The 20,447-nt window shown below is 38.1% G+C and overlaps 2 protein-coding genes across 2 annotated transcripts; both read right to left on the reverse strand.

Moving 5' to 3' along the window:
• Positions 1 to 5,322: 5,322 nt before the first annotated feature.
• On the reverse strand, positions 5,323 to 9,598 carry LOC148103858 (NLR family CARD domain-containing protein 3-like). The gene is made up of 5 exons (XM_087834003.1): positions 7,896 to 9,598; positions 7,632 to 7,805; positions 7,127 to 7,300; positions 6,071 to 6,117; positions 5,323 to 5,994 (listed from the first exon to the last, which is right to left on the reverse strand). The coding sequence occupies exons 1-5, from the start codon at positions 9,506 to 9,508 to the stop codon at positions 5,453 to 5,455; spliced, it is 2,550 nt and encodes an 849-aa protein (XP_087690129.1). The 5' UTR covers positions 9,509 to 9,598; the 3' UTR covers positions 5,323 to 5,452.
• A 50-nt stretch (positions 9,599 to 9,648) lies between these two features.
• Positions 9,649 to 16,649, reverse strand: LOC148103859 (uncharacterized). Its single transcript, XM_087838225.1, has 8 exons — positions 16,558 to 16,649; positions 15,889 to 15,944; positions 15,653 to 15,781; positions 12,226 to 12,331; positions 11,817 to 11,939; positions 10,592 to 10,684; positions 10,092 to 10,155; positions 9,649 to 9,693 (listed from the first exon to the last, which is right to left on the reverse strand). Exons 1-8 carry the CDS (start codon positions 16,647 to 16,649, stop codon positions 9,649 to 9,651), a joined length of 708 nt encoding a protein of 235 aa, XP_087694351.1.
• Positions 16,650 to 20,447: the final 3,798 nt, after the last annotated feature.

A 20,447-nucleotide genomic window follows, 5' to 3' on the forward strand; every position in this document is an offset into this window, starting at 1 on the left:
CCCGTAAACGAAGCAGCATCTGGCTGCAGTTTAAAGACTTTTTTGTCTCGGTCTCGTCTCAACTTTGTCTTGGTCTTGGTTCAGTCTTGACTACAAGTCTAATATTTACATACACTAAAAAATGTTGTGATTATCCATCTTGTTTTAAATGTATTATTATTATTTTTCATCTGACAGGTCCAGCTGGGCTCGTCAAGGCAAAACATAATATTTGGTCTGCAGCTGAAGGATTTAATGGCACGTTTAACTGCAACTTATCTTTGTCTGGAAGCACAAAGTTCTTCTGTGAGGAAAAATGTGAGCGAGCAGAAGATATCCTCATTAAAGCACATGGAAGCACAGCTCAGAGTGGCAGATACAGCATGAAGTATAAAGATGGATCTCCAAGAAGAGGAATTGTGTTTTTAAGCTTCTCACAAATGATCAAGTCTGACTCGGGAATGTACAGGTGTGGTTTGGGAAGATCTTCTGCTCCAGATTCATACTTTGACTTTGAGGTCAGAGTTTCAAATGGTGAGTTTTTAGTAAAGGTGAGTGAAATTAAAAATGTGGAGACCCCCCCAGGTCTAATTTAGTAATGTGGACCACTTTTAGATCAACCTGTTTAATCAATAAATACAAGCACGATTTACCTGTTATTCCACTTAAGTGTCCATGTTATATGGCATGTGACAACTGTACTAAGATAACGTTTTAGCACCTCAGTGTAAAGCCTACAATAATATTCAATGATTTATTGATTCAAATTTAGGCTCTGCTAGTTTTACACCACCTCCAACTATCAAAGTCTAAAGCAAAATCTTGCTTTTGTTCAGATTTTCTTTTCTCTATAACTGATTTTGAGCATCAGTATCATGGTTTATATCATGATTTAAATAGATAAAATCTACTAATTTAATTCGTATGATGGAGAGTAAGAAATGTTTGACCTAAAACGTTGATGATCTTCCAAGAGTGTCATCATGCTAAAAAGAAGTTAGTCACCTTTTTTATATACAGGCTCATCTTCTAGCTGTGAGTCCTGAGAAATGCCTCAAAAAATAAGACAAGTGAAAAAAACAAAAACATTTGCACTCACACCGGTGAACTTCAAGGGTCTATAACGCTGCCCTTTAAGTTCATACTATGAAGGTAACGTTTTGCATGGCTTCATTAAATATGCAACAAAAAAGTTTTGATTTTATCTTAGTCTCTGTCTCAGTGTCTGTCTCTTTGTGCATTTAAACCCTTTGTTAGGAGTAAATGTGGATTTTCTGTGGCAAACATGAATGTCAATTTCTCGGTTTATGAAGGTCACCTTTAACTATGACAGTGCTGAGATATGGACCTCCTGTGAAGTTGTCACCATACTAGTAGAGATGGACCGATCCGATATTACGTATCGGTATCGGTCCGATACTGACCCAAATTACTGGATCGGATATCGGTGAGAAATAAAAAATGTAATCCGATCCATTAAATATCAAAAAAGCACCTCACAAAACTTGCTACACGGCGTAACTCGGCTCATAACCTTAGCACGTAGCAGCAGTATGCGTCACCTGATAGAGCCGCTGTGTGTATTTGTAGCCTTGCTAGCAAACCAGCATTTCATCTCCGAGGAAGTTTTCCCAGAGAGAAGTAAAGCAAGTGTGTAAGTTCATCTCTGAATGTTTGTAAAGCGTTCCCACCTTAAGCTTAACAACAGTTATATGGAGCGACTGCCTCTCTCTCTCTCTCTCTCCTGCTGCTACTTCAATCGTGAAACTGCTTAATGATCAGCTGATCGGCTTTTCTGTCGAGAGTCCGTCTCTCTTCTTAGTTTTTGGCCCACTTCTCACCAGAAAGAGGAAACCAGCGGCTGAACAACAGCAGCACTATTCAGCTTGATAAGCTGTTGTTAGAATTTATTTAATATTACTTTCTAGACCAGGATCGTTTCCTACGTAGCTGACGGCTGGTAACTGTGCAGGGACGGATCTAGCAAAGTTTAGCCAGGGGGGCCGATAGGGCATGAACAGGGAAAAGGGGGCACAAAGACATACTTTTCTTTCTTGTTCTCATTTAAAATATCTAGCTTTTAATAAATAATTATCTGACTCTTACACCCAAAGTTTTAATCTGATGTAAAATATATAGAAGTCCATTACTGTATATAGTAACTGTTAAGTCTAATATACCCTAGTAAGCTATACTACTTTTTCCTTTGGGAAGATACCATCTGTGCAGTCTGCAATTCTGTTGAAGAAAGATGTTGAATCTATTTAATTATTCTTGAAAAATAATTTCTTTCTGTGCATTTTTCCCCCTGCATCAAATTAAATTTGATTACATCGATTAAGCATCATGAGCTGGAGGGTGGGGGGTGGTTCCCTATTTTTTTTTTTTGCTGGGAGTTTGCAACCCTATTAGTTAGGTTGCTTGATATTTCTGCTAAGTACTCTTTAAAATACCAGAATAGGGAGGATGTAGCAGGTTTACGTTTATTAGATTGATCAGTATTGCTGAACTATGAAATATTTTGGGCGCAGTGTATTTTTTACATACAGGTATAACAGAATAGCTTTAGTGTTGTTATTTATTTAAACTTGAGTATAAACTTATACAAAATGCAGCAAGATATTAAAAAAACGTTTTATTAATTAAAAAACACTATATCGGATTCATATCGGTATCGGCAGATATCCAAATTTATGATATCGGTATCGGTATCGGACATAAAAAAGTGGTATCGTGCCATCTCTACATACTAGTGATGAGCAAAGCGAGACTTCGTGAAACATTTGAAGTCTTTGTGCTTGTATTAATGATTCCAAACAATCTGAAACCATCTCCACAGTGGCACCTGCTGGACAATTTGGCTATTGTCACGTCTTGATCATATTCTGTGAAATGGTGACACAGACAAGTTCTGCACAACTTCAAACAAACCACTTATTATATCAGACTATCAATATCTTCGATCAATACATGTTTTGGAGAAATCCTCCAAAACAATTTGGGTAATTAGTGGTACGGTAGAGTACTAAGGTTACATTAATGAAAGGAAGGAGATTTACCTCAAAATAGTATTTTGAGAGAAGTCGAAATGTGGAGATTACAGTTGTTGTTTCAAGCCAGACAAATGCCACAGCAGCTATACCCTCACAAAATGCCTCAGAGAAACAAATCAATCAGCTGGCTTACTGTGTCTTGTGATACAACATGCATCCTCTTCATTGCACAAGGGTATAAACATCGATATCCTTGCTTCTGTCCATTGCCAGACATTTCAGTTTATACAAATCCAGCCAACAACTTTGTGTGTTTGTTCCCTTCTGATCTGATGCAGCTTTCTGCACCACCACAGTGGCCTTATAACTCTCACCACTGTTTATGTGCTAAAAGAGAAATAATTTTAATAAATACCAATTCTGAAGTAGAATTTCACTAACTCATCTACACAAGTCATTTAGTAGACTGTATATAAGCCATAAGAGTTTTGTCTACAAACAACTGTTAACTCCACATTTCCACTTCAAAAAAAAATATAAATCAGTAATATATGTTTTTATTTATGTGGCCTTTAATAATTTCCGTTTTATATATTAATCACATTGAAAGTGTGTGTGTGTCCTCCCATGCTTAGAAGTCTGGGCGGTTAAGTTAATTTGCCAAGTTTGAATTAGCAACTAAGGAAGAACAAACTTGGAGTATTTGATGTTGAGAAACAGCTCTTGTCTTTTGTGGCTCACTTTGTTGCTGCTGCAGCAGTGGCTGTGACATGAAGTCTGCCTCATGTGTTCAGAGAGCTGCACACTTCACCAAACTTGAAGGAGCTATGTATGTGTGCTTTGCTTTCATTTGCGTTTCTGCCTCTGGCCACCAGGTGGTGCTCTTTTGTGTTTTCTTTTCAGCTGCGTTGTGTTTTAGGTCCCGTTAGTGAGGAGACAAACAGATATTTCAAATTTAAACCATTTAAACTGGCTCAAATAAAAGACCTCTTTAGTAACTTGGCTCCAAACAGACACTGACAGCAGAGAAGAAAACTGTTCACAGCTTTAAAAACAAACAGTAGTGGAATCCACCTGCTGGAGGCACTGTGAGCTCACTGGACCCAATCAAACAGATTAAAATACTCCTGTGTACTTTCCTCTTTCTTCAATCCACAGCATTTGAGATTATTATTTTTATCCTACTCTCATTTTCAAAGATGCATTTTTTCATTTATTTACAGATTTTAATTATTTCTGTTAAATGAATCCAAACAGTCACTTTTAAAAACACTCTAAGAAATAAAATGTTGTATTTACTCCACCCAGTTATGTCAACTGGTTCCACACAACTGGGTTAGTGAAATATAAAATGTATGTTACTTTTAATTTGAACAAGAATGTTTAAGTACATCTGATAAATCTACTCAACCAAAACAAGCTCTACCGAAACTATAGGATTAAATCACTTTAACAGAATTGCAACTTACTCTATATTAGTTTGTAAATTAAATAAATCAAGTTTGTTAATTAACCTGACTTTAATAACACTTGGTGTGTATGCTACACACATAAATACACGGGAGAAGTAAACATACACTGACAGAATATGCAAGAAGTCAAGAAGAAAAAATCCAACTGTTTTCATCTTGATTCTTTTGTCTTCACTTTTCCGTTTTTGTTACATTTCATATGTCTGTTTTAACACAGAATAAAATCCAAATCTCAGATTGTAAAACTGTTTCTGTTCAGTCAAGAAACACAGACTGGAGGTCATCTATAAGTCAGACTGTTTTTATTGATTATGAACTGAAGAGAGACGCCTCCACAGCGTCCAGTTAGCCATAAGCTGCTCTTCTTGTATCAGCAGTACTAGAAGCTACATTTGGATCAACACAGACTAATAAATGGATCCAGAACCATCCAGATCAGTTGTTGAGAAAACTGGTCACATAGTGGTGATATTGCTTTTCTCCAGGAACTAATTGTAGTGAAATGTTACTTAATTTGCATAACAAGAGAGAGACACAAATGTATAGTTATGCAATGTAAAAAATTAAAGACGCCTAAACACAAAATATTTAGAGCCTGCAGCTCTCATCATCACAAAGTCTAACCAACAACGTCTAAAATGTCTAAATTATATGTTCCAAAGATTTCATCCATCAGTCTAAGCAAGATTAAAATGTGTATAATGCAACAAATTTAGTAATAGATGATAGTAATGCAACAGATTTAAAAATACAGTTCCTCTTTCTTCACCACTAAAAGTCCTGTGAGTATTTAAACTGTAGTATATAAGTAAAAACTGACATCTGCTCTTAAAAAAAGGCACCAAAGACAACAAGATGATAAAAAAAAAATTCAGGAGAATCAGTCTAATCCAACATCTCTGGACTGAAAAACAAACTAATATATGTACGAGACAGTATACCTGATATACTAAGTAAGAAAAAGTATGGAACACCAACGTGAGAATATTTCTCTGCACAGTAAGTTCATTATTCTGAGTCAGCACAGAGGTGGATACTAGAGTCAGGCTTCACTCTAAACCCAGCATATACAGGTTCAGTGAAGGTGGTGTTGAAGGTGTGCAGGTGGATCAGTTTATCAGAGGAGACACTGTAGAAGGACACAGTTCCTGTAGAGCAGTCCACATACACTGCTACTTTGTGAGAGAGAGCTGAGGAGAGAAGAGGGATGGCTCTTGCTATGTAATTGTGATCTACATAGTAACCCCTGTCATCACTGCAGTAGAGACTCCAGGATTGATGAGTCCTTCCAAACCTACTTTCATGACCATCTCCTTTCCGTCTGATTCCTCCATAAACTACAGCAACATTAACCTCTTCTCTCCACTCGACCTCCCAGTAACAGCGACCACTCAGACTGTTGGTACAGAGCAGCTGAGGCCAGTGATCAAACCTATGATCATAATCAGGATACAGCTGGTCTTCTTCCACATGTGTCACCTCCTTCTTGTCATCAGACAGTTTGAGGTTTCTGTGTGCTGTGTTTGGATCCAGCATCAGATCACAGAAATCTAAAGGGAACCGTGACAAAAAATGTAGAACAGTACAAGATTGTGTGAATGCAGCTCATAAATCAAAAATACTTACATTTCCTTAGACCTGGTCTCATCCACTGGACTCCTTGAGGCTCCACACTGAAATGAGCACATTATCTTTTAGTGTGCAGACATGGCCTTTATATTCTCTGATTCATCTTTTCTAGAGAAATAACCTTGTGTTTTAATTTATCTCTTAATAAAGTCAAACAGATATACACTTTCTACGGTTCTAAGGTTTGATGTATCAAAGCACAATTAAAAAAAATAAATCATCTGGTCTGTACCAGGTTCTTAAATTACCTAAATACAACCTTCAGTCTGCTTTATTTTCTGCCTCCCTGTGTTTCTGTCACTACAATGAACACTGTGCTTCAAATACTATTTTCTCTTTCTGTTAACACGTGTGAGGATGTTTCAGTTGCTTAGTTATTCAGTGCAAAACAAAACAAATAAATATATAGAACAAAATATTTTGAGAAAAGACTGCTGTGTTCATGCTGTGATTTTTTTCTTGATTCTCAGGAGGCTATGACAGCAAACATTCCAATTAAGTCAATATTTATTTAATTACACTTTGAATCTGAGTAATTAATTGAACTGAGAGCATATATTATTCTTCCCAATCACAATTAAAAATAACGTGTTCCTGCACAGATGACTTCTTCATGAAAATAGGAATCCTGGTGCCTCAGCTGACTAAAAACAGGGAGGTAAGGCTGTGACTGTGTGGAGCATAAAGTGAGAACATAGGGAACGCAGCAGGAAGCAGCAAAATGAAACTATAAACCCTGGCTCACAGACCCAGAACCATCACAAAGGCACCTGTCAGATCTGGGGTTAAACACATCAAAACCTCACTTAGCCATGGTCATGTGATGTTGGTGTTTTGATTGACACAGTCTTGATACGTCAGTATCGAGGGTCCAATCCTTATCTATTTGTTACATTCTCCTTCAAGGTGTGTATCCTTCCTCGTGTTTTAAGTGTGATTGGTTCTGAGTCATTCACCCACACAGCTGCCCACTGGCAATCAGATCAGTGGTTACCTTACAATATGCTGGAGAGAAAAATAAATAAATTTTAGCTTTATTTCCTGTCTTCCTACCAGAGTATTTCCAGTTTCACATGTGGATCCTCCTTTAGAGCAGACAAAAGCTTCATTCCTGAGTCTGCTGGGTGATTATAGCTCAAGTCCAACTCTTTCAAATAGGAGGGATTGGAAAGCAGAGCTGTGGCCAGAGAGGTGAAGCCTGTTCCTGTGATCTGACAGCCTGACAACCTTCAAACATACAACATGTCACATCATTGTAAGGAACTGCTCTGAATTAACAGATTCTGATTTCAGTTAAAGTAGTTAAAAAACAAACAAACTGGCTTTTCTTCACTCAGTTTTAAAAAAGAACAAAACACATTGACTTTCTGTCTTTCTTGCTATGATGGACAATCATAAATAAAGTAATATTTTTCTGATTTATGAAGTGTGTGTTTTTCACTTTCTACTCTATTGTTCTCTTTCAGAGCTTACACCAAAAAAGAAACAACATCTTAAATCTATAAAATAATGACAGTTGTGAAATATCCAAAACTCCCGAAACAAAGAGTCAGCAAACCTGAGAGTTTCCAGCATACAGTGTGGATTCCCAAGTCCAACACAAAGCAGCTCCACTCCTGAATCCTCTAGGTTGTTGTTACTCATGTCCAGCTCTCTCAGTCTGGAGGACTGAGAACTTAGAATTGAGGAAAGTGCTTCACAGCTTCTCTCTGTGAGGTTACAGCCACTCAACCTAGAAATACATGAATAGCAGTGAACTTTCCAAACTTTTGAAATAAATATTTTAAAGCAATTTCTTGCCAGGATTAAACTGGATACTTACTGGGCTTTCTTACAGGCTTTGACCACTGGTAGCAGCTGCAGAAGAGCCTCTTCTGAAGCTGAATATCTCCTCAAGTCAAACACATCCAGATCTGCTTCTGATGACAGTAAGACGAAGACCAGAGCTGACCACTGAGCAGGAGAGAGATCAACTTTAGACAAGTGTCCGAAACTCAGGTGATGCTGGACCTCCTTCACTATAGAGTCATCATTCAATTCATTCAGACAGTGGAGCAGATTGATGCTTTTTTCAGGAGAGAGAGTGCCATTCATTCTTTCTTTAATGTACTTGACTGCTTCCTGATTTATCTGTGAGCTGATTCCTGTTTGTGTGTGCAGGTCTTGTAGGAGATCCCGATTGGATGGCATCGAAAGACCAAGGAGGAAGCGAAGAAACAATTCCAAATGTCCATTTGAACTCTTCAAAGCCTTGTCCACAGCACTCTGGTAGAACTGTCTTACTGAAGATTCTCCAGTCTGCCCAGAGGCTGTTTCTTCTTCTTCTTCCAGCAGGTTGATACCAGAGTTGGTGAATGTCAGATGGACATGAAGAGCTGCCAGAAACTCCTGAACACTCAGATGGACAAAACAGAACACCTTCTCTTGGTACAGCCCTCTCTCCTCTTTAAAGATCTGTGTGAACACTCCTGAGTACACTGAGGCTTCTTTGACATTAATGCCACACTCTGTCAGGTCTGATCTATAGAAGATCAGGTTTCCCTTCTGCAGCTGCTCAAAAGCCAGTTTTCCCAGTGCTTCAATCATCTTCCTGTTCTCTGGACTCCAGAGAGGATCTGTCTCAGCTCCACCATTATGCTTGATGTTCTTCACTTTGGTCTGAACCACCAGGAAGTGAATGTACATCTCAGTCAGTGTCTTGGGCAGCTTTCCTCCAGCCTGTTTGGTTTTTAACAAACTCTCTAGAACTGTAGCAGTGATCCAGCAGAAGATTGGGATGTGACACATGATGTGGAGGCTTCGTGATGTCTTGATGTGAGAGATTATGGTGTTGGCCTCTTCCTTGCCTCTGAGTCTTTTCCTGAAGTACTCTTCCTTCTTTGGGTCAGTGAACCCTCTGACCTCTGTAAGCATGTCTATATACTCAGCAGGGATCTGATTGGCTGCTGCAGGTCGTGTGGTTATCCAGATGTGAGCAGAAGGAAGCAACTTTCCTCTGATGAGGTTTGTCAGCAGCACATCCACTGATGTGGACTCTGTAACATCAGTGAGGATCTCAGTGACGTGGAAGTTCAGAGGAAGTCGACACTCATCCAGACCATCAAAGATGAAGACAACTTTGAACTTTTTAAAGTTGCAGATTCCTGCTTCTTTGATTTCAGTGAAGAAGTGATGAATAAGTCCCACTAAGCTGAACTTTTTATCCTTCAGTAAATTCAGCTCTCTGAATGGGAATGGAAACATGAACTGGATGTCCTGGTTGGTCTTGTCTTCAGCCCAGTCCAAAGTGAACTTTTGTGTCAGGAATGTTTTCCCGATGCCAGCCACTCCTTTGGTCAGAACTGTTCTGATTGGTTTGTCTCTTCCAGTCGAAGCTTTAAAGATTTCTTCACACCTGATTGTTGTTTCTGATCTGTTTGGTTTCCAGGAAAACATTTCAATCTGTCTGACCTCATGTTCAGTGTTGACCTCTCCAGTCCCTCCCTCTGTGATGCAGAGCTCTGTGTAGATCTCATTCAGAGTGGTTTGGGGTCCTGGTTTAGCAATCCCCTCAAAGACACACTGGAACTTCTTCTTTAGGTTACATTTAAATGTATTCTCACAAAGTGGATCAGGACTTTCTACAGGAAAGCACCAGAAACATGAGTGTTATGATTATAGAAAATGTGACAATTTCATTCCTGTGAAGAATGAATTAATGAAGAGAAATCCTCTCACTGCTCTGCAGACAGTCAGCCAGCTCCTCCTGTTTCATTATTCTCAGGAAGTTAACTGCGAGTTTCAGAAACAGGAAACAATAAAATAATAACATAAATTAAATTAGGTAATTTTAAGTACTCGGTTATTTCATGGTACATTTTCCCATCTTACATCTTATGTTCCTTGTAGTTTCCTGCAAATTCCACGTAAGTACAGGGTACTTGCACCTTATTTTCAGGTCGTGTTATAAAGTTATGCTGAAACTTTGTTTTGAAAAGGGTTTTATTAATAATAAAGAGGTTGGTTTACATGTACAAACCTTAAATATTGAGTCCAGGTCAGTTTGATGCTGCTGGTCATGATGAAGACTCTCCTGATCAGCTCTGTGGAGACATCATGAAGAAATTTGAACCATTTTGCACATAAATACAAGCCAAAGATTTCTTCTTCTGCTGTTTGATGATCATCCTGATTAAAACAAGCACAACTGTGCTGTAACAAACCTATTATGTTAATTTATAGACTTATTTATTGGACTCCACTAGTCCAAAACTAACAGGTCAGTGATGGTTCTGTACCAGTGTTCTTGTAATGACCATATTATGGATATTTCCTGCACATTGCATCATCACATTAGAATTCAGATTCGTGTTTGTCACGGCGAGTGAGATGAGCCGTGTGGAAAATAAAGGAGGATCCAAACGCAGGCACTTGTACAGGTGTGAGGGTGGTTTATTAAACACAAAAAGAAAATGGACAAACGGCGAACGGAGCAAAGACTAAACTAAACTGGGAACAAACTGACTAAGGAACACGAACCTGGAAATGAATGAGAGCGGGCGGAAACAGATGACGGTAGACTGCAGGGAAACACACAGATGAAGCAGGGTGGAAACACAGACGGACCAGCAACTACAATGACAGAGGACACGACTTAAATACACACAGAGAAACACAGGGGAATTACACACAGGTGGTGGACACAGCTGGGAATAATCAACAAGACGAGACAGAGGGAAAACTGAACACACTCACATGAGACGCAAACCTTCACAATAAAACAGGAAATGAGAACACTACACCAAGACGCAGACCTGACACTGAGAGACAGACAGAGAATGACACATGGAACCTGAACTAAACTAAATGTGAGATACAACCGAGAACAAATCCTTAACATGAATAAACAGAAACATCGAATTCTAATAATAATCATCATTACAATAATAATACTCATAGCGCCCAAAACCACGACAATTATTCAAAAATAAACTAACAATCAAAACTCAAAATACTGGGTCGAAACTGACCCAGAACCGTGACAGTGTTGTTGTGTTGAAGTGTTTCATTTTAAATTTGACCATTTTTAAAAAATACAATCAGCAAAGAAGAGCATCTTACAGCAACAGCTTGAGTTTTTTTCTGAGTATAAAAACTTATAATACACATAAAACATCATATGATGACACTTTGAATCAGCCTACACTCGGCTACATCTGTGGTGTTCAGTGTCCCGATGCTGAACTACAAATTGATCATCATTACTACATTATAATCCATTTTGTCTTGTTATTTCATGCAGGTCATATAAAAAAGGAACCACTCGTGAAAAATTTAATGTCAATATTAAAATTAAAAAACTGGTCCTTATTAGTTTTGTTGATGATTGTCATGGTGATGGCATGGTGTGTCACTATGAATTATGAGAATCATTTAATATTTAGAGAAATCCAGCAGCATCATATCGTGGCATCCAGCACCACACAGACAGCTGCAGATCATTTCACCTTCCTACGCAAAACTGGCAACCACATGAGACTGAAACTCTTATTTACCAAATAAAAGAGTCAAACTAACTGCTGACACATTCCTGCTGATTACCACATAAATTATAATCAGTGTGATGCCCAGTGCAGGGAATGCAGGGCTGTTTTGATAGATTTATTTTTCTTTTAAATTAGCAGCCTCACTTATGGAGCTCTTTAATCTCAGGACTGAGGCCAGATGCACTACATAGCTTAAAGGTAGGTGTGAACTTTCTTACTCCTCAGCAGCAGCCGGTTTTTGTCTTTTAAAGTGGAAGATAAAATCCATTGACCGATCACTCTTCAAAGACACACAGCTGGGTCCAGGTTCAGATTTAGGGGCATCTGGTCTCTCAGTGATCCTGGTGAACAGAGGAAAAGACCATCAGACAGAGAAATTACATTTTTAGCCTTCAGACACAAAAAGTACTGGATACACTTGTCAGCTAGTCACAGTGATAATATTACAGTAAGGCTAAAAAGTTTGATGCTGTTCACAATGTTGTCTTTAGTCTGTTTGTTTATCCAGCTGTCTTTTCTTCTTTTTGTGAACAAAGCTAAAAAAAAAAAATAATAAATGACTAAACCAAACCTTCTCACTGTTTACTCATGGAGTTAAGATAGGTTTAACAATTTTTTAACTCTTACGTCTCATCAGGAGTCAGTTTCCTGCTTTTAAAGTCAGGGCGACCTTCCTGTGGGGTGCTGAGTCTGGTCTCAGGCTCAGGAGAGTCTGGTCTGAGGAGTGAGGAAAACAATAATGCAGGTTTATATATATATATATATATATATATATATATATATATATATATATATATATATATATACACTTTTCTAATCTCCAGGTGGAACATACGCTGGAAAAACTTTGCAGGGTTAAATTAACAATTAACAAAACAGAGAGCAGGTTTGTTGTAGAGAGTTACTGCATGTTGTATGAAAACATTTCTGTTTTTGTTCTTTTAGCAGTGAAGATAATGTGAGGTTTTGAGTGTGATACCTTTCCATGTTGGTAAAAACCTGCAGTCACCTGATGGAAGAGAAAAGTAATAAAGTAAGAGAAAAAATAAAACACAGATTTTAATTTTTTTCTATTTATTGAGATATTTGATAGCGATAAGGTTTAATTATAATAACAGTTTTATATTATATTATATTATATTATATTATATTATATTATATTATATTATAATTAAGGTTTCATTGTTTGTCAAAAAAAATCTGAAATAAAGTGAGCTTTGTTCTCTGGCAATCAAACACAAACAAAAAATCAACAAAAAAGCATTGTGATGATTAAACTTTTTAAACAGGAGATTAAATAGAACAAAAATATAAAAACATACATAATTTAAATCAGATCAAAGATTCACTTTTTCATCATCTTCCTGAACACTGTCTGTCTGCAGCTGTTTGTTGTCTGCACTGGGATAAGATCTGATTCTGTTCTTTCTCTGTTAAGGTCTTGTCTTATTTTCATCACTTTATGCTTCAGGAGTTTGAGTCTGTATTTAAGTAAAAGTATTTTCCTGCTACACATCTTAGATCACATAACACACATTTTAGAAATCATGCTCTTCTTCAGCTGTCTCAGCTTTTCTTTCATTCTTAGACTGTGTGTAACCACTGCAGGATTTAAAGAAACATCTTAAAATAATACAATAATAAAAACATTTTTAATGTTTTTTTTTAAAACAAATAAAATGAAAATAATTCAAAGCTCACCAAATGTCCACTATCAGTGTGTTTTATTCTGTAGCTCACTTCCTTGTTTTTCTCTTATCTGTTATTGTTTTGAATACAGGTGTTCACTGTCCTGATGACATGCCTACACTGTTAGACTGGTTACACTGGTTAAACTGGTTAAACACTGCCTTTTTCTGATGTTTTGCTGAATTTCCTGCCCCTGGCTACTGAATTTTATCTATCAAGTAAAGGGTTTGAACAACTAAACATAAATTATGCAGTTACTAAATGGCGTAAAACATTTTAATTGAATAATAATTATCTTAAGAACTGTAGGGCTCTGCGTCCTGACAAAGTCAGAAAGGATCCAGCCACCTAAATCAGAAACATGATAAACTACACAGAGCTCATCACCCAGAGGCATTAACGGTTTTGTCAAAGCACATAAAACCATCATCTGCTTGTCTGAAAACAGAAAAAAACCTAATTCATGGTTCATGTCTCACCTTTAGTCCTTTCAACAGAGTCTGTTCTGCCTGCAGTGGGAAACCTTCAGCCTCCTCAGTCCAGTAAAAAGGTTCTCAAAGGTTTTGTGGTCAGGAGCCCCTTTCAGAGGACAACATTATCCCATATAATCAGCTGTTTGGTCTTAGCTTCACATGATGATGTGTACTGACTGAAATATTTAACCACGTTCACCAAATAGCTGACTGGCTAATAATTCATTTGTAGCAGGACAGAAGACACAGAATTACAGTAAAGAAAAATAAAAGATAAAATACATACGTTTGCGGTGTGTTCTTCTGTCACTCTGTACCTCTTTCATCAGTCCTTACAGGACACAGAACCAAGTCTACTTTCATATCCAAACACAGGTATCACGCCCGGCTGCCTGGAGTCAGGTTACATCAGCGAGTTTGTTCTTCTGTTTGTGTTCACTACAGCTTCTGTTCAGGTTTCAGCAACTTCGAAGAAACACACAGTTATTATTGGGTTTGGTTTTATGAGTAATGTTTGAAGACAACAGTAAAACAGGAGTAAAAAATAACAATAATTATATGTGTGTGTTGACCTTGAAACAAAAAAAATATGATCCTCTGTAATAGGAACTAATATGAGCTCGTGTTTATGTGTCTCTTTGGCACACTTAGAAATGTTAATGTAGGTAAACTGGAAAATTTATTAATATATAAATTAATAATTATAACATATAAATTATATTATATTATTATAAATTAATAATTAATAATAATTCAGTGTCCAATCTCAGGTCATTGGCTCAGACGCACTGTTTTCTTTCACTCTACCTGAGCTCACCATCTCAATGACAGCCCCACTCTTTGGTGTAAATGAGTCTTTATATTTGCTTTTTGTAACTTGATTTTTCTTACTTATTGTGTGCTCACTGTCTGTGTGTTTGTGTGTGTCTGTGTGCACAAACTTGACCAAATAAAGTAAAAAAAAAATCAAAGAATAAATAAGTTAGGGGTTAAGAGTCAGAATAGTTCATTAAATGAGTAAATGAGTCATGAGACGTTTCCATTTTTTGCTAAAAAACTGATTCAGTGCTAGTTTCACTGCACTCCTTACACCAGTGCAATATTCAAAGATGTCACTAGATGGTCACAGCACTCAGGAGGAACCTAAAACTCCTCAGAGAGAAGTCCTGCAAAATAAATCCTGCAGTTTGTTTCTCTGTTCAGACGTTTGGTGGAATCTCATGTTTGTTCCTGATGCTTCACTTTTTTTCTTGTTTCAGTTCCAGCCTGAACTTTGAACTACATGATCACACAGTGGATTCTCCATTTTGTGCCAAAATCTGTTTTGAGTTTTCAACAACAGGTGGTTAAATCCACTGTTTCCCCTGTTCTGGTGGGCCTGCCTGTGTTAGAGCCTAAAACATTACACACATCACACTGGAGTGGGCGCTCACAACCAAACCTGGCAGATCCTGGAATTATATTTTTATCTTCTGTGGAGAGATAACTGATCAAAAAATCTCTGTCCTGTATTATGTCCATGACAATTTGTTTGGGCAGAAATCTGGTTTCATTTAACACAATGTATTCACCTCAACACCTGTCATGTTCATGAAGGCGTTGAGCTGTCAGAGTCTCAGGAAGGACGAATCAGACTTCAGCTGTTCAGACTCAGGACTGATGACTCGGGACTGGACCTGTGTGAGATGAGCACTGATCATGGCTTCAGCTCTTTTGTCAAACTGAGTCTGAGAAAGAATTAACTTTTTATTATTTCCTTTCTGTTTGAATCTAAAAGAGGCCACCTAAACACACAAGATATCAATGGAAATGCCAGGACGTCCTCTATTTAGTACATGAGGACTTAGCTAAAATAAGTCAAAAGATATAGACTTAAAACAAATGTCCATTACAGAGGACATAAATGCTGCTTCTCAGGAGGATAAATGTGTCAGGTTTGGTGGTGAACGTCCACTCCAGTGTGATCTTGTGGCTATTTTCTGCCTGATAGCAGGTCTGTGTCACATTGACTACAAATGATCCTGTTGAGGAGACAGAGAGGGAAAGAGAGGAGCAGACACACTGAGAACTGGAACAAATCTGTTGTTGAGCTTTATTTGGAGTTCATAAAGTGAAGCTGTAAACTAACCAGAGACACATGAGGTGAGGATGATGAGCAGCAGGATCCTGCAGATCATGTTCTCCCTGTGAGAGGAGACAGAGGTGAAGAGTCATCGACACATGAGGTCAAAGGTCAGTCAGTACAGGTAGAAGAAGGAAAATCAACAGTCTGACTTCATTCACTCATCACAACATCTGATCCTTTTCATGATCCTGATTATTACACTGTGCAACAAGGACCCAGACTGACAGTGTCTTAGCGGCAGCTTATTCAGCCCAACTCTCTACAACTCAGTACTCCTCTGCTCACCCCCTCAGGCTCCAGCCAACTGTTAAAATAGGGCGAGCATAACCACTAGACTGGTCCCAGCTGCCCTGCCAGCCTCCCAGGCACTGACCGTTGAACCCACAGCGTTTTACACATAACATTAAAACTTTAGGTTTTCACCCGGAAAGGAAAAACTACAACATCACACTGTCTGGTAGGGACTAGTGTTGATAGACAGGCTTTTTTCCACCTCCGCTACTATCTGGAGTACCGGATCACCTGGATTACACCCCTACCCCATCTCATAAGAAAAAGCGCTTAAAGGTCAGGGAAAATGCCGTGGGCTGCTTGTGAAACTGAAATCATATTTGGCTCTTTCATCTGGCAGTAACAGAACAGTTTCCCAATGCACTCTGGCTGAATTCAGACCTTTGCACTGGTGTTTTGTCTCCTGTCTCTTCCTGGAACCTATTGGCACCTGGCTGGTACCTGTTGTCAGCTCGGCTGAGGAGATCCACCATCCCCGCCTTCTCTTACCTCGTCTTTGCAGTGGTGGAGTGAATCCGCGGAATCTCCGGCCATTGAAACAGGTTCCTTGGATGGCTGTCACCGGTCCGATGGACCCTACCACCCTATCATCTGGGAATTAGAGGCACTGCCTTGGAGTGGTTCAAGTCATACCTGTCTGACAGATGTTTCTCTGTCTCACTTGGTAAATTTTATTCATCCTCTGCCCCCCTCCCATGTAGTGTACTTCAAGGATCCATCCTTGGGCCCCTTTTTTCTTTTTAGCATTTATTTACTTCCCCTTGGCCATATTATTAAAAAGCATAAAGACTCATTTCATTTTTATGCGGATGACTGTCCGCATTGTCTCAAGGATATCAGAGCATGGCTGGATCTGAACTTTTTAAATTTTAATGAAAAGAAGACTGAGGTCATTATATTTGGGCCGAGTGGACCTGATGTCCCACCATCTGACTTGGGTCCTCTTACATCCTGTGTCAAACTAATTGTCACCAATCTTGGAGTAAAAATTGACACAGCTCTTAAAATGGACAAACAGGTAAATACAGTGGTGAGAAAAAGCTTTTTTTCAGTTGAGGCAGCTCTCTAAAGTAAAACCTTTCATTTCTTTTTGTGACTTGGAGAGAGTTTTACATGCGTTTGTGACCACTCGACTTGATTCTTGTAATGGACTTTATATTGGTATTGATTAGGCTTCCCTATCAGGCTTGCAAATAGTCCAGAATGCTGCTGCTCGCCTGTCGACAGGGACACACAAACGTGAGCACATTACCCCTGTTCTTGCCTCTTTACACTGGTTGCCTGTCCAGTAGAATTCATTTTAAAATGTTATTGTTTGCTTTTAAAGTTTTAAATGGCCTGGCTCCTTCTCACCTGTCAGACCTTCTACACCGATACTCTCCACAAAGGTCTCTCAGATCAACTGACCAGTCACTCCTTGCTGTCCCCATGTTGAGACTGAAACACCGGGGGGACCGAGCTTTCGCTGTAGTGACCCCCAAATTATGAACTACCCCTCCATATTAGGCTGGCCCCAACACTTGAAATGTTTAAATCACTTTTAAAAACACACTTTTGTTCAAAGGCTTTTTATGCTTTTAGGAGTAGTACCAGAGTCAGCTTGTAGTCAGTTTTAGTCAGATGTTGGTCACTCTTAATCCTTTTATTTTGTTAATCGTATTAATTGTATATCTTATTGTCTATTTCACTCATGTTTTAATATATTTATTATATATACTGATTTATTTTTATCTTTCTTTTTATTTATGTATTTATTTTATTGTTATTTATATTTATTTATTTGTCTGCTTAATGTATGGTTTTAACTGCTATTTCTGTTTTGTTATTGGAAAGCACTTTGGTCAACTTTGTTGTTTTTAAAGTGCTATGAAGCGCCTTGAGGTGACTTTTGTTTTGATTTGGCGCTATATAAATAAAATTGAATTGAATTGAAGTATATAAATAAAGTTGGATTGGATTGGATGAGCAGCAGGATCCTGCAGATCATCTTCTGCCTGTGAGAGGAGACAGAGGTGCAGAGTCATCAACACACGAGGTCAAAGGTCAGTCAGCACAGCTAGAAGAAGGAAAATCTACAGTCTGACTTCATTCACTCATTACAGCATCGGATCCTCTTTATCATATTGAGTGACCAAAGTACATCAATATCTGTTACCTTCAATGTATCTAAAAGTGTCACAGTACTCGGTCTATGACCCAGTGTTTCTGTTTCTCATGTTCTCATTTGATATTGTTTAGTTTCCTTGTTCTGCCTAGTTTAATTATTTGTGTTTCTTGTTTACTTTGCTCCCTCTTGTTGCTTCATTTTAGTCCCACATTCAGTCAGTCTGTGTCTTAGTGACTGTCTCATGTGATTTTTACTTGTCTCTTGTTCAGTTTCGAGACAGTATGCAACACTAGCCTTCATGGTCCCTGACAAATAAAGTGGAAATGAAATAAAGGTTCAGCAAAAAGTTCTTTTTAGTGATCTCTAGTAACAACTCAGAATATTTTCTGCTAATGACCACTGTGTTTTTGTTATTCAACTCAGGTTATAATAAGACAATGAATATATGATATTAATAAGGGAGATTGCAGCTGATAAGGACATTTAATGGACAGTTAGCGACTGGATATCAAATAAGATTTTATCTTCTTCCGTAAGTTAAAAGGCAAAATATAAAAATAAAACATTACTATCTTTGTAAAAATTACAACAAAAGGAAACAAAAATACTCAGTTCTCAGGCGGGAAAGAAACTCATTATAAGACAAGATCAATTCAAACGTATTGTTCTGAAGATGTAGACATCTCATTTAACAGCCTGCCTACAAGGGAGAAGTCACGGGCTGTACCAGCGCTGTTGGATCATTTACAACCAGTTCTGCCGTGCTGCTGGTCTCTCGGTTCGAGTCTTGACCTGACTCACAGTTTATTGCTGCTTGTGTCCCTACATGATTTTGTACGAGCCAGTGTTAGAACAGGAACAGAATCTGCAGTTTAATCCAAAAATCAAAGCTTTTAAAATGATTTAAAAATACAAACTGGGAATCTTGTTTAATATGAAAGGTTTTGAGCTAAGGTAAGAAGAATAAAAAAGTCCAAAGTAGTTCTGGAGAGGCTTTTTTAATTCAGTAGGATGGATGATTGAAGAAGGTCAATGTGGATGTCCAGTCCTAAATTACAGGGAAGTAGCACAAGTCATAGATTCGTGATGGGATTAGTGTGTGATGTGAAGTTTTTTAACAGCCACAGTCTCTTTTTAACACATCTCACATGTCAGTGCAACAGGGACAAATATCAGGTTCAAACGTCAACATACTAGACTCAGCTTAATCTGTCTCTACTCACATAAAAGTAATGAGAACAACAAGTTATTTGAGCAAGTAAGTGTAGCAGTGAAAGATGAAGAGAAGGCAAATGTGCAAAAACTTTAAAAATTACAGAGGAGAAAACGTTAGTCAAGAAGAGGAAAGGGAAGGAAAATGTCAATAACAACAAATGTTCCATTTTTCTCTTGTTTTGATGTAGAAACAACACAATGTTAGAGAAGGTTTACTAATCAATGTTGGGAAAATGGGGATTAAATGTGTGTGTGTGTGTGTGTGTGTGTGTGTGTCTTTAAAAATGTGTTAAAGCACCAATTTCATTACACCAGTGCAATATTCAAACATGTCAGTAGATGGCACAAGGTGCTCAGATGGAACTTACAAACTGTCAGAGAGAAGTCCTGCAGGATAAATCGTGATGTTGAGCTGAGCACAAGCTTCAGTTTTCTGCCTCTCTGATTGGACGGTTGGAGGAATCTCATGTTTGTTCCTGTTGCTTCACTTTTGTTCTTGTTTTAAATCCGGTCTTAACTTTGAACTACATGACACAACTCTGAGACCTGGAACATATGGTGAGACATGATGGTCCAAGTCAAGTATCAAGATGCTGCCTGCAGGACACATCTGTGGAGACAGATTCAAAGTTCAATAAAAGAACTAAATGATGGTCCTTACTTTAAGATACAACATCCACAGTGTTATTTATTTTATAAAGGAGGATCAGCACAATGACAACAGCACCACTACATAAACAGAATTTAAAGTATTTAAGGGAAGTTAACTGGACATGAATTAAGTTTTTCCTTAAAGAAAAACAAATCTAAGTAAATGTTCCAGTCTTTTTGGTCAGATGTTGGTGCAAAATTACTGACCTTAGCAGACATATCAGGTTAGCATGCTACAAACACTGACGCTGGATAAAATCTAACTGAGGACTTTCAGTTCAGTTCTGAAGAAATGTGT

Source organism: Neolamprologus brichardi, chromosome 3, assembly GCF_056152115.1.
Source record: "Neolamprologus brichardi isolate AB-2024 chromosome 3, ASM5615211v1, whole genome shotgun sequence".
NCBI lineage: Eukaryota > Metazoa > Chordata > Actinopteri > Cichliformes > Cichlidae > Neolamprologus > Neolamprologus brichardi.

What these genes read in the sequence shown, in the direction of transcription:
- LOC148103858 (XM_087834003.1), bottom strand. Translation starts at nt 9,508, where the DNA reads ATGTTTTCCTGGAAACCAAACAGATCAGAAACAACAATCAGGTGTGAA. An exon ending in AAAGCCTGTAAGAAAGCCCA is followed by an intron (nt 7,806 to 7,895) that starts GTAAGTATCCAG and finishes ATGTATTTCTAG; the next exon opens with GTTGAGTGGCTGTAACCTCA. An exon ending in GAGACCAGGTCTAAGGAAAT is followed by an intron (nt 5,995 to 6,070) that starts GTAAGTATTTTT and finishes GGTTCCCTTTAG; the next exon opens with ATTTCTGTGATCTGATGCTG.
- LOC148103859 (XM_087838225.1), bottom strand. Translation starts at nt 16,649, where the DNA reads ATGGTGGATCTCCTCAGCCGAGCTGACAACAGGTACCAGCCAGGTGCC. An exon ending in GACAAAACACCAGTGCAAAG is followed by an intron (nt 15,945 to 16,557) that starts GTCTGAATTCAG and finishes CTCCTCTCACAG; the next exon opens with GGAGAACATGATCTGCAGGA. An exon ending in AAACCGGCTGCTGCTGAGGA is followed by an intron (nt 10,685 to 11,816) that starts GTAAGAAAGTTC and finishes CTGTCATTGTAG; the next exon opens with TTGCTGGTCCGTCTGTGTTT.